This window comes from Opisthocomus hoazin, chromosome 15 (genome assembly GCF_030867145.1).
Source record: "Opisthocomus hoazin isolate bOpiHoa1 chromosome 15, bOpiHoa1.hap1, whole genome shotgun sequence".
Lineage (NCBI taxonomy): Eukaryota > Metazoa > Chordata > Aves > Opisthocomiformes > Opisthocomidae > Opisthocomus > Opisthocomus hoazin.
The window spans coordinates 12,773,007-12,785,056 of NC_134428.1; the positions used below are offsets into that span (position 1 = coordinate 12,773,007).

General features: G+C 63.5%; 2 protein-coding genes across 4 annotated transcripts; one reads left to right on the plus strand and one right to left on the minus strand.

The window, feature by feature from the left end:
- The first annotated feature begins 2,136 nt into the window (after window positions 1–2,136).
- Window positions 2,137–10,065, plus strand: UBALD1 (UBA like domain containing 1). The gene is made up of 3 exons (XM_075436432.1): window positions 2,137–2,317; window positions 7,755–7,814; window positions 8,918–10,065. Exons 1-3 carry the CDS (start codon window positions 2,210–2,212, stop codon window positions 9,236–9,238), a joined length of 489 nt encoding a protein of 162 aa, XP_075292547.1. The 5' UTR covers window positions 2,137–2,209; the 3' UTR covers window positions 9,239–10,065.
- A 32-nt stretch (window positions 10,066–10,097) lies between these two features.
- On the minus strand, window positions 10,098–11,978 carry LOC142363236 (uncharacterized). 3 transcript variants are annotated; one of them, XM_075436430.1, is made up of 4 exons: window positions 11,879–11,978; window positions 11,511–11,697; window positions 11,057–11,141; window positions 10,098–10,926 (listed from the first exon to the last, which is right to left on the minus strand). In XM_075436430.1, the coding sequence occupies exons 1-3, from the start codon at window positions 11,963–11,965 to the stop codon at window positions 11,065–11,067; spliced, it is 351 nt and encodes a 116-aa protein (XP_075292545.1). In that variant the 5' UTR covers window positions 11,966–11,978; the 3' UTR covers window positions 10,098–10,926; window positions 11,057–11,064. The 3 variants fall into 3 exon arrangements, with proteins under 3 accessions (XP_075292545.1, XP_075292544.1, XP_075292543.1); XM_075436429.1 differs by lacking the exon at window positions 11,057–11,141 and having other exon boundaries at window positions 10,098–10,862; XM_075436428.1 differs by lacking the exon at window positions 11,057–11,141.
- Window positions 11,979–12,050: the final 72 nt, after the last annotated feature.

A 12,050-nucleotide genomic window follows, 5' to 3' on the forward strand; every position in this document is an offset into this window, starting at 1 on the left:
CTGAAACCCCAGGTGCTATCACTGTGCGGAGCAGAAGACTGGGGCGAAACAGGGCCAGGGCTCCTGCCCCCAGGACCCTGCAGAGCCCCAGGGGTGGTGAGGAGGCCTCAGCTCCCGTGCTGCCTCCCAACTCGGCTGTCTTTCCTGCTGGGCAAAATCCATCCAGGAAAAGCCATTCTCCAGCACGACCGGGAGAGGAGCAGCAGGACAGAGGAGGGATCCTTCGGCTGTGAGCCCACCTCCTCTGCCGGCTCTCAGGGCTCTCTACTGCTCCTTTCACCACTCACTGTCACCTCAAGCCATGCCACTATGTCCCAGACCCAGCTGGCATCTACTGTACTGCTCCCTCCTGCAAAATATGGATGAAAAGAGTTCTGAAGCTGGACACGTTTCACACACGTTCCTCCAGCTACCGTGAGCTGCCCTTCAGGAGTCTCCTTGGACGTCTCCGCTGGGGAGGCGGCTACGAGCACGTCCACGTAAACAAGGAAGCATTTTGCCTGCCAACCTTCCACTCACCAGAGCAGCTCATCCAAAGTCCAGCTGCTCGGGGGCTTATTACCCAGTAAAGCCAGTTGCTTTGTCTCTGTTGTCCCCTCCCCGGTGCTGTCATTCGCTTTGTTGGTCGGGTACTTGTAAAACAAAGGTTCAGAGCCCTGGAGACTACACGCAGAGTTATTCCTCACCAGGAGGAGTGGCGAGCCCGTGAACTTTGCCTCCCTAAACACTGCCCTGCTCCAAAGGGCTTGCAACCCTCCGTGAAAGCCCCGTCGGGCCACGGCCAACCCTTCCTCCTTCAAAAATCAGACCGCAAGGTTTCTAAAAATGTCTGGTTCTCCCCTGATTAAAATAATCCTTCAGGAGATTTGTGTTCCCGGCTGTATTTACCCCTCACTGGCTACAGATCTCCTCTTGCCGCTTCCCTCTTGGGGTTGTCTTGACCTTGTCAAAAAGACAGGTCAGCTTTTGATGAAAGCTGTGCCCTCGCGCCAATTTGGGAGGACATACCTATGAGGAGGAAGGATCCCCTCGGCCCCGGCATCCTCCAAGGCCTGGAGTACTTTGCACGGTTACCACAGGAGACGTGGAAGGCGGTTACCGGGCGGTCAGCTTTGGACAACACCGGGGCAATCTGCGCCTGAGTGGCGGAGGTTGCAAACCCCTCAGATCAAACGCGCGACCCGCCCGAGCTCCAGCCGCTAATCCTCCTGGCTCAGAAGCATCTGCAGCCGCAGGCCGAAACGCCGGCCAGGGCCAGAGGCGTTTGCAAACAAACCTCTTGGGGCAAGGCTCAGCCCAGAGTGGCTCAGGAAAGGCGGAGGAGGCCGGGGGCTCTCGCAAGCCCCCACGGAGCCAGCGGTTCCCCACGCCCCGTCCCGCCTGGCTGCCTGCCTGCTCCCATCTGCCATAGTGATGCCCTGCTCTCAACGCGGCCTTTCACCCGGCGCCTTCCAGAACCTTCCCCCTCACGCCTGGGCAGCGGGACCACGGCCCGCGGGGGACAACTGGTCAACCCCTCCTCTTGCATTAGCGCTGCCGGGGAGCCCCGGCCCAGCCCCGGGGCCGCCGTCCTCCGCCAGGCCGCGGGGGGCAGCTCAGGGCCTGCGGGGCATCCCCCCCCCCCCGCGGCCGCCCGGTTGAACATTACCCGCCGGGGTCAAAGGGCAGCGGCGGACCCGCGCGCGGCCGTTACCCCGTTACTCCCTCCCCTCCCCCGCGGCGCAGCCGCTCCCCGCACGTCAACAGGAAACCGCACGCGGCCGACTGTAAACACCGCCCGCCCACGTGACCCGCCCCGCCCCGGCCCCCCCGTCCCGCCCCCGCCCCCCTCTGATTGGGGGCAGCGGCGTTGTTGACCATATACGGTCAGGTACTACGGAGCCGCGGGCAGCGGTTGGCCGGCCGGACGCGTCACTCAAGGCGCGCCGGCGCCCGGCGGCCGCTCCGCAAACAAAGCGGTGCCTGCCGGGAGTTGTAGTCCGGGCGGAAAGGGGGCTGCGCGGCGAAGGGGAGGGCACGAACTACATCTCCCAGCGGCGCCCCGTGCCCCGCCCAGCCCCGCCCCTGGCGGCCGTCGGCGGAGCTCGCCGGGCGCCGTGAGTCAGTGCCCAGTAAACATTGGCGTGAGGCGCGCCGGCTCCGCCATGGTGGCCACGCCGTGAGGGCGGGGGACGGTGGGGGGCGGCGGCGGCGGCGGGGGGCCGGGGCCATGGACGAGCTCAGGCACCAGGTGATGATCAACCAGTTCGTGCTGGCGGCCGGCTGCGCCGCCGACCAGGCCAAGCAGCTGCTGCAGGCGGCCCACTGGCAGTTCGAGGTGAGGCCGCCGCGCTCCGCTGCCGGGCCCCGGCGGGGGCGGCCGGGTGGGCTTGGGCCCTCCACACCCCTCCCCGCCAGGCCTCAGCGTGGGCCCCACGCGGGGGAGCGGGGAGAGCCGCGCTGCGCGGGTGGGCGCAGGGCCAGGCCCCGTTCCGGACCGCGGGTGGGCCGGGGGCACGGAGCCCTCCTCCCGCCCCCCCCCGCCCAGCCTTCCCCACGGCCCCGCCTCGCAGCATGCCAGCCCGCCGGCGGCCGCGGGAGAGGAAGGAGGCTTTGCCGGCCGAAGCTCTTCTGCCTCCGGGCGCCTTTTTCTTCCGTGACGCGGACGGGGCTCGGCGTCACGCGTGGGGCAGATCGCCAGCGGGGAGCCCCGTTCTGGGGGGGCTCTGGTCCTCCCGACATCCCCGGAGCGCGGGGCGCAGAGGGGCCGGTGCCGCAGCTGTGGCGAGCAGGGCTCCTTCTAAACCGGGTTTTTCTTCCCTTCCGCAGCCCCAGCGGCTCCGTGGGCTGGAGCTGGCGGGTTTGGCGCTGGCGGCACCTTTGTGATCGGAGTGTCTGTTTGGTGCTGCAGGAGGAGGTCTGGAGAGCAGGAGGTGCCCTTCGTCTTCGTCCCTGTGGCCGGGGCGGCTCTTGTTCGGCACACGGACGACTGCGAGCGCGGCTGGCAGGGCCTCCCGGGCTTCGGCCGCGGGTCATTCCGTAAGGCGACGGCCATCGGATGGATCGGGCGCCGAGGCGGCTCGTCGCCATGCAGCTGCGGGGTGTCCAGATGCTAAATCAGAGGCCGAGAGGCGTCCAAAGCCGAGCCGTGGGTGGGCGTGTGGGGATGTGCGGGAAGCCGAGCCGGCGTTCCCCTCGGCCGTGCCCGTTCAGCACCGCGGTCTGCTGGCGGCAGCACCGGCCGCGGCGGACGTGTTGCATGTGTGACGGGCTCTGGGCTTTGTTTACTAATACAGTTTGACAGGGGCCCACTGGGATGGGCAGGATCCGCTTCCACCACCTCTACGCGCGCCGCGGAAGAGCTGGGAGCGGATGACAAAAGCTGAACTTTCCTTTCAAAAGGCTTTTTGCGGAACTTTGCCACCGTTTGGTGAGTTGCACAAGTACAAACAGCCGTCTCCTGCCGGCTTCGCGCTCACATGACTCGGAGGAAGCTCGGCTGTAAACAAACGCGCTGCGATGAGCAATTACCATGTTCCCACTCACTTGTGGTGCAACGGTCAGATTAATTCCCTTTGCAAAATGGCCGCTGGGCATGCCTTCTTCGGGGAGCCAGGCTGGGGAGGTGTCGTCTCCCGACCCCAGCGTGCTCTCACGTCTTGCCTATGATATTCTGAGGCTTTTATTATTTTAGTGCAGTGACCGTTTGCTGACTGGCCCGCGTCTGCAGCGAGTTTAAACTGGTGGAGTTCAGGCAAAGTCAGTGGTGGTTTATGCTGCCTTCACTTGTAGTCTTTTCAGACTCAAGTGCTGCTCCAGGGGTGCGGTGTGAGACAAAGCAGCCCGCTTGCACCCCGAGGATGTTGCTGCCGCCTTGTAAGACCACCGTGGGGAGAGGTATTCTGCATAGTGGAGCTGAGGTGAGCTTGACAGCCAAGTGACAAGACAGCAGGAGTTGTATTCTCCCAGCTCTGTGCCTCCGTGCCAGCTGGGGCACTCCTGGCATCCGTCTGCCCTGCTCAGGACCTTTCCTGCGTGGGGACATGACCCGCTCGCTGCTTGTCACAGCCAGACAGGGAGCAGGAGCCTGGGGTGTCAAGTCACCTGCAGCAGGGAGAGGGACACCATTGTGGAAGGCAGCCAGCTTCAGGCTGGTGGGCTGCTGGTGTTTCGGAGCCCCTTGTCTGGGCTGGGGCTGCTCTGGGACCGTTGCAGCTGGTGGGGGAGGATGCGGTGGGGCTTGCAGAGAGGGTTTGCTGTGCGCAGTGTCCTGCCAGCCCTGGCAGACCCGGAGTTTGTCCAGGGGGAAAGAACACGATCCAGGGCAGTGGGCAGGGTGGGAGGTCAGCACACCGCTGGGGATGCAGCTGCCTTCGATGCAGCACAAGCTGATCAGAGCCCGTACCGTACTCAGGCTTGACAAGGGACCTGTTTGTTTTGCATCCCCTCCATCCCCGGGGAGTGGGGTGGCTCCTGGGTAGCATGTGGGTCGCCTCTCCCGCTCGCCGTGACTCTGCTCCTGTTTGCTGGGGACCCGGGGCAGGCTTTCTCACGGTGCACCCGACGTAGTTTGCAGTTTGCAGCACCGTGAGCTCTGCTGTGCTTCCAGGGACAGCCGCGGTGGGTGCCAGCAGGAACGGCCGTGCCAGCCCAGCCCTCCAGCAGCTGGAGCAGTGCCACGGCCGATCGGACAGGGAGGCTCACAGGCCGAGGAAAGGGACTCAGAGTGTCTCTGGTGCCGCAGATGACGGCTTTTTGGGAGAAGCCAGGGAGGGCAGCAGGTACCTCCACCATGGGTGGAACCCAGCAGGCTACCAGGGAGACATTTTGGAGTTTGCAGAGTTTCATAAAACACCCGTTCCTTCCTTTTTCCCAGGGCTAAGTGTCGTGTCTCTGTTCCGTGTAGTGAGGTTGTGTGTGGGGAACAAGAGGGGGCGCAGGTGTCTGGCTCTGCCCGCTGCATCTGTTGTTGGATTTCCACTTCCTCTTCCAATGGATTTATGTTTTATCGATCCCCTTTCCCTTTCCTTGGCCGCTCAAGGGCAGAGTGCCCCCAGGGCTGCTCTAGCACCGTGGGCTCCCTGCTGCCAGATCCCCTTTGCGGGCATCTCCCAGCACACGGTTGGACTTGACGATCTTAGAGGTCTTTTCCCACTTTAATGATTCCATGATCTGATGCCCTGTGCTGGCAGCGGGTGCAAGCGCAGCAGTGGATCAGACAGCACCCGCGTACCGTCTGAGCGGCTGCAGAGGGCTGGGTGTCCCGCTCCTCCGGGCTGAGCTTGTTCCACTCAGCACCCAGGTCTCCTTGCATTCACCTCCCCACCCAGCCCCTGCAGCCTTCCTGCCTCTGGCTCGGTCACCATGGGCGCTTCTGGGCACCATGGTCTGGTCTCTGCGTGATCCGCATCCTGCGGAGCTCCTGGTTTTGCGTCCCAGGGGGGACGTGGTGGCCTGGCAGTAGGTACGGGGTGACACGGGCGGTGGGGCCTTTGATCCAGCGTCAGGGCTAAGCTGCGGCTTGGGCTCCTTCTCGAGCGGAGGAGCCTTAATTGGCTTTGCTGTTGCACGGGTTGCCCCTAGCACTTGTGACGCTGGCTGGAGACCAGGCAGCATCAGCAGCTTTGGTGACATGTGTGTCCTTGGCACCCCAGGCCTCTTGCCCCCCCGGGTTGGGACTGCTGCAGTCCTTGGGAGGGGGCAGCCATTCCCCGCAGCGTTTTAGGCAGAGGGGCCTGTGATGGTGGAGTGCTTCCTTCACCCAGGTCACGGCTCTTCTCCCAGCGCCGGCAGGGATCAGGTGGGGAGCTTAGGGGGACAGCAGGGACCTTCTCTGCTCCGGTCTGCAGATACAAGGCAGCTGGGAGAGCAGGAGCACAGAGCAGATTTAATCAGCTTATGGTATCTGGCTGTGCCCACACCTCTGCCTGTGCTTCCCGTTCACTGTTTCCCCCCTTTCTTATCATCATCCATTCTGCCTGAGCAATAGCGCGTGTGGGTGTTGCCATCGGGCCTCACCCAGGACGAAGGGTAGCGTGGTGATGGGGGTGTTGCTGCCTCGGAAGCGTCCGTTTGTGTCGGTCCTTTCCTTGGTTCACAAGCGTGTGCCGGCCTGTTCATAGCTGGTCTCTGGGTCCACAGCCCCTGTTCCTGCTTTATGGCCATCACTGCAATCCGGCGGGTCCTGCCCGCGGCTGCCGAGGGCTCTCGGGCCGCAGGCTGGTGGGGTGCAGGGTTCGAGTGCTGCGTTACTAAACTCAGACAGAGCAATGCACCTATCGCAGGGAGGAGCCGTGCCAGTCTGGCTGTTGCGTGCTCCCCCCGAGGTCTGGGAGCTGCCAGACTTCCCCCACCCAGGTCTGGATTATCGTTTGCGGATATCGCTCCTGGCTGCCACCTGGTCTTCCTGATAGTTTATCCCTCTTTAGCCAGGAAACCATACACCCTGCTGCAAGCAGCCGGCACCGTCTCTCCAGCTCCCCAGCGGTGTGAGTGCAGCCCCTTCACCTTTCCAGGGCCTCTCAGCTTGGGTGTTTTGGGGCAGAATAGGCTTCCATCGGACCGAGAGGCTGCAGTGACTTGTTGGTCCCGTCCCTGGGTGTGATGCAGGAGCGTGTGGCTGTGGGCACCGGGACGAGCAGTGTCTGTGGTGGTAGGACTGTGGCTGCTGCAGTTGTGCAGGGTTTGGTACAAGCTGCCTCTGCTTTCTCCAGGTTTTTCTGCCCTTCTTTTTATTTTTAGCAGCTTGGGTAACCCCAGCCACCGGCTTGCAGGAAGGGAGCAAAGTCTCTGGTGGTGTGGCAGCACCTGGCCGCAGCCCTGTGCGCCCCAGCTTGTGGACCCACCGGCCAGGGATTGAATGGGGGCTGATGGGGGGGGCTTTTCCTCCAACCAGAACTGAATCCAAACCAATTCTCTAACATTTCTATCAAGTCCGATCCGCAACTGAACCAAAACATTGTTTTCTAGTCCTAACTCACCTAAAGCCTGGCACGGAACAGGAGTCAGCTTCACCTTCGCTGGTCCCGGGTCACCCCAGCCCTGTGCACCCCCAAAGCTCCCACCGCCTCCGCTCCTCCCAGACCTGGGCTGGGTGTCTGCCGTCCTGTGCCCCCGGCATCCCCTCCCTGCAACCCCGCCTTGTCCTCTTGCATGCCTGTAGCATGTGATATCTTTACCAGATTATTACTGGTCTGAACTGGAAGCTAACCAAAATTATGTCAGTCGTAACCGTACCCCGCCTGCAACAGAACTGGAAATGCTCTGGTACATGGGGTGGGCTACCTGTTGCAGCCCCAGCCCTGGGGATCTCCCGGCGTGAATATGGTGACTGTGATCTTGTCCTGTTAAGGACACGCAGCTAACTGGCTCCTGCTAGGCTTCCCCTGCTGGGTTTGGGTTTGGTTTCCCTTCTCTGGCTGCACACAGCGGTTGTGGAGCATCGCTGTGAGTTGTGAAATGCCTGCCGGGGCCCGCTCCGGCAGCGGCCGCTTCTCAGCGGCGAGTGCGGTGATCCCAAGTGCATGTGATCCCTCCCTGCCTCGGTGCGAGCAGATGGCAGGCGAGGGTCCCTGCCTGGGGACGCGGGAGCAGCTGTGCGCAGCGCTCTCCCCTGCAAGCAAGGCCCAGTCCCCGGGGTCTGTTTCACATCGTCTTTAGGGTCTTGCAAAGCCCTGCCGTCGTGTACAGCGGGATGAGGTGGGTGCCCAGTTTGCGTGCTGGTGGTAACATCATCTTCATCATCTTCCTTTTTTTTTTTTTTTGCTTTTCCCCAGACTGCTCTCAGTGCTTTTTTCCAAGAAACGAACATCCCCTACAGCCACCACCATCAGATGGTAAGTGCTTTCCCCCCCTCTCCAGCACTCGCCCGGGGCACAGCACCAGCTGGCGGGCACTTCGGGCTGTTGCTGATGCCCAGCTCGCTGCTTCACAGCTCCAGGAGTGCGGACAGGGAGGGCTGGCCGGGCGCTGCCAGAGCTGCCTGCCAAGCAAGGTTTTCCTGGAGGGCAGCTGAGGGTGGTGTAGCCTGTCCCGCGCAGTGGGACAGCGGGTCCCGGAGTGCCCTCGGAACCTTGCAGAGGGACTGGGGCTGCTCCTCAGAGAGGGATGGGTCCAGCAGAGGATTCTTTGGGCACGGCCAATGGTGCAGACCAGCCCCAACGTGGCAGGGAGCACCTGGGGGGCCTGGAGCATGGGGCCGGTGTCGGCTGTGTAAGCACGCGCAGAGGTACATGCACGCTGCCCAGCCGCATGCGTCAGTCCTCATGCGCTTGCTGGAGCGACTGAGCGTGCAAACCTCTGCCCCTTAGGAGTTTTCCTCTGGTACGGCGTGGTCATCTGGATGTGTGTAAACACACAGCGACCTGCATGTGTGTGGGTGCTGCCTGCCTCTGCTCTCTCGCAGCTGTCCCCAGGCTTGGTCCCTTTAACCCTCATGCCCTGGCAGCCCGTAATCGGCCTGGGCAGATGTGTCTTAGGGATTTGCTGGCTGCCATGGCCTCATTTGACTCTTCAGGACAATCATGATTTGGAGTGTGCAGTAAGCATGCAGAGCAAGTCCCTGGCAGGGACTGAGAGCGCCTGGTCTCCCGTGGGGTGGGAGCTGAGCCTGAGCCTTGCACATGCTGAGCTGGAAAGCCACAGACTGAAGGTGGCACCAGCAGGTCGTGAAGCAGAGGGGGTCTCTGACTTGGCCAGGCACAGGAGCAGGCGCAGCGGGGTCGCATCTGGGCCTTCTGACGGGAGGTGTCGTCCCAGCATTAGTCTTTAGAGGCTTAAATAACTGCTGCCTGCGGGCAGTGTGGGTCCGGGGGCTCCCTGCGCTGCAGCAGTGGGGGCGGAGGGGTCTTGTGCTGGGCTTTGGTGGGAGGCAGGAGGGGGAGACCCTGCTGCGTGGCAGGGCCGGTGCTGTGCCTGACTCTGTGTCTCCTTCCCGCAGATGTGCACTCCTGCCAACACGCCGGCCACGCCGCCCAACTTCCCCGACGCCCTCACCATGTTCTCCCGCCTCAAGGCCTCCGAGAGCTTCAACAGCAGCAGCCCCGTGGCTTCCATGGCGACTTCCCCGCCGCCCCCGGCCCCGCCGCTGCCCCAGCACGGGGCCTTCAACCCCGCATGGCCGGCGGCTTCGCCCCCCGGCCAGCAGCAGAGCATGTGGACTCCGGCCCCCCCGGCGCAGCCTGCTGGCTGGCCAGCCACTGTCTCCCAGCAGGCTACGGCAGAACAGAAGGCCAACGTGACCATGGAGGCAGAGAGATGAGGCTGCAGCAGAAAGTGAACCCGGCGGGGACCCCTGCGTATAAATATATACAGTTCTTTCCCCTGCCACCCCCCTCCCCGAAGAGGAGAGGAACTCTGCTGCCAGGGCACCTGGCAGCCGCCGAGACACATGAGCAAATAGCTGCCTTGCATGGGTTTGGTTTGAAGTAGTTTTTACTTGTCCTGGAGCTGAATGGAGCTCCCCGGAGACAGCGGGAGGCTGCGTGGGACGCGGGACCGGTTCTGGCCTCTGCCTGGGACCCCGCTGCTGCCAGGCTCTCGGGGCGGGAGCACCCCCTCCTCTCTTGGGACACTGGATTTTGCATGCAAGTGACATTTGCGGAGGAGGCCCCTTCTTCACGGTCCCCAGGGCCACCCCACCAGGCGGAGTGGGCTGTGCCTGAGTGTTTCCCCCCTCCCTCGGCCCCACTCAACTGGGTGGGGGGCAGGCACCCCACGCAGCTTGTATTTTTTGTAAGGGAGGGAGAGAGCAAGGACTGTTCCTGCTCGGCCGCAGCCTCCACCCCGCATGCGCCATGCTCGCTGGTGAGCAGGGCTGGGGGATGCCAGCTCCCGGTGAGGCGCCTGGCCCAGCCCTGGCGATGGGAAGCAGGGGGTGGGCTGCGGGTGCCCGGCTGGGCCAGCGCGCACACTCCCCCCTTGCCCTGCTGGGATGGGGTTTGGGGTTTGTCCCGGGGCTGTTCGCATGACACAGTGTAACCCTAGAGATTGGGATCGTTTTTAACCCCTCTGTTCTTTTCTCCCGGCGGCTGGAAGTCTCTCCGGACGCGCCGCAGCTGCTTGCAATACACGCTCTTCTGCTTTGAACCCAGTATCTTTGCTTCGTTTGCAGCAGCGGTGGGGACGCAGGGAAGGCCGGCCTGGGCCCGAGGTGTTGCAGGATCCCCTCTCCGAGCGGCTTTGTGCGTGCCATGCCTCCAAGCTGGGGCTGGCTGCATCTCTGCTGTGTGTGAGCTGCTCCGAACACCCCGTCCCACCTGTGTGGTGACTGCCAGCTGCCTTTGGCCAGGCGCATGCCAGGGCTCAGCCTCGGCAGAAGGCAGCCCGGCTTTGCCTGCTGCCCCACCAGCTGCGGGTGCGAGACCCCACCAGGAGCTGGGGCAGGCTGATGGCAGGGCTGCAGGGAACCCTCGGGCTCCCCGTGTGACGCCCACAGGTCCTGGGGGTCTTGCTGTGACCTGGCTCCTATTCCCTCTTTGCTGGGTGACAGGGGCCAGGTCCCTTGGAGGCTGCCATCCCTGCTGAGCTCTCTCCCCATGAGGCCATGCTCCTGCGCTCACCAGTCAATAATTAATTTCAGTCTCTCATTTGTGTTGCTAAAATAAACATTGTAGGAGGACAGTTGCACCCATGCTGCCTGTTGTGCAGCATTGGCAGAGGCTGGGAGCGAGGGCTGGAGGTGGTGCTGGTCCTCGAGCTGCCCTGCGCAGGGTTGTGCCGGAGTGGTGTGCCTCAGTCCTGCTCCACCGATGTGGACTGGGCTGAGCTGGTGGCATCTGGAGTGAGCTGGGGCCATGGGCCTCGTGTTCTGACTGCAGTGGCCCGAGCACATCGAGGCCAGCGAGGAGTCCTGCTGTGAGCGGGGATGGGCTGCGAGGCAGGAGCTGCGTGGCACAGAGCCCACCCGGGGAGACACGGAGAAGGGATCTGGGCTCAGGAGGCACCTGCCTGTGGAACAGCTAAGCTGTGTGGAGATTGGGGGGGGGGGGGGGGGGGGAGGAGACCACAGCCTGCCTGTGACTGTCCCAGGGCCACCAGGAGCCATGGGGTTGGAAAAATCCAGGACCACACCACAAACCTGAATGCCTAGTCAGAGAGAGCCCACAGGGACGTGGCACGGCCCAAAAGTGTCAGGCTCTGGTCACCAAGTCCCCAAGGATGCCCTGTGTGCACCCGCAAGCATGGGGACCATGCAGGAGAGGTGACAGAGAAGGGAGCGTTGTTGTGGCCTGTGGTGTTACCCCACTGCAATGAGCGGCTGTGGGGCAGCGTGGCCCCCGTCCCACCAGTGCCCTGAGGCCAGGCAGCAGAGCCCTGGTGCGCCTGCCCCCTCCCCAGACCCCCATGCCATGTCGCAGCCCACTGCCCAGCTCAACCGCCGGCTCATGAGGAGCCCGTCTTTGCCCGCATGGCAGAACCTGCAGTGCAGGACAAACAGCCTCACGCGGGGCACCATGGCCCCAGGATGGCCTGGGGGGGACAGCCGAGGTGGGCACTCACGGGAGTACGGGGACGCGTAGTGGCTGCCCTACCTGGAGGTGCGGTGCGTCTCCGCAGTGCGCCGGGAGCAGGGCTGGGCGTTGCTTTGGTTCGAGCAGGACACACCAGCTCAGGTGGCTGCGCAGCCTGGTCGGAGCTCACGTGGTGCTCTGGGGCTGCTCCCCTGCCTGGGAAGTCCTTGCCCATGGTGGTGGTCCTGGTGGCAGCTATGAGCTCAGCCTGCCCTCACAGACAACCCCATTAATGCCCAAAATACCCACTTGTCTCCAGAGGGAAGAGCAGCCGGTGCCATCAGAGGTGCCCTTGGGGCTGTGCCCAGCCCGCAGCATGCTCACCATCCCGGCAGGGGTGGGCTCAGAGGGTTTCTAGAGCACAGGGACACATGGGGATGGGGGCTTACGTTCTTGCAGGCAAAGTCTGCAGGGTCTCCACAGGGACAGGCAGTGGTGAGGGAACCGGGGGTGGGCAGTGGCCCAGCAGGACTCATGGGTACCCCTCAGCCGGCCCTGCTGCTCCCTTCACTCTCCCTGGGCAGAGAGCACCGACGTTACCCCTCCAGCCCAGGGAGAGGG

What these genes read in the sequence shown, in the direction of transcription:
- LOC142363236 (XM_075436428.1), bottom strand. Translation starts at nt 11,965, where the DNA reads ATGAGTCCTGCTGGGCCACTGCCCACCCCCGGTTCCCTCACCACTGCC. An exon ending in CAGACTTTGCCTGCAAGAAC is followed by an intron (nt 11,698 to 11,878) that starts GTAAGCCCCCAT and finishes CTGTGAGGGCAG; the next exon opens with GCTGAGCTCATAGCTGCCAC. An exon ending in GAGACGCACCGCACCTCCAG is followed by an intron (nt 10,927 to 11,510) that starts GTAGGGCAGCCA and finishes GCTGTTCCACAG; the next exon opens with GCAGGTGCCTCCTGAGCCCA.
- UBALD1 (XM_075436432.1), top strand. Translation starts at nt 2,210, where the DNA reads ATGGACGAGCTCAGGCACCAGGTGATGATCAACCAGTTCGTGCTGGCG. An exon ending in CGGCCCACTGGCAGTTCGAG is followed by an intron (nt 2,318 to 7,754) that starts GTGAGGCCGCCG and finishes GCTTTTCCCCAG; the next exon opens with ACTGCTCTCAGTGCTTTTTT. An exon ending in ACAGCCACCACCATCAGATG is followed by an intron (nt 7,815 to 8,917) that starts GTAAGTGCTTTC and finishes TCCTTCCCGCAG; the next exon opens with ATGTGCACTCCTGCCAACAC.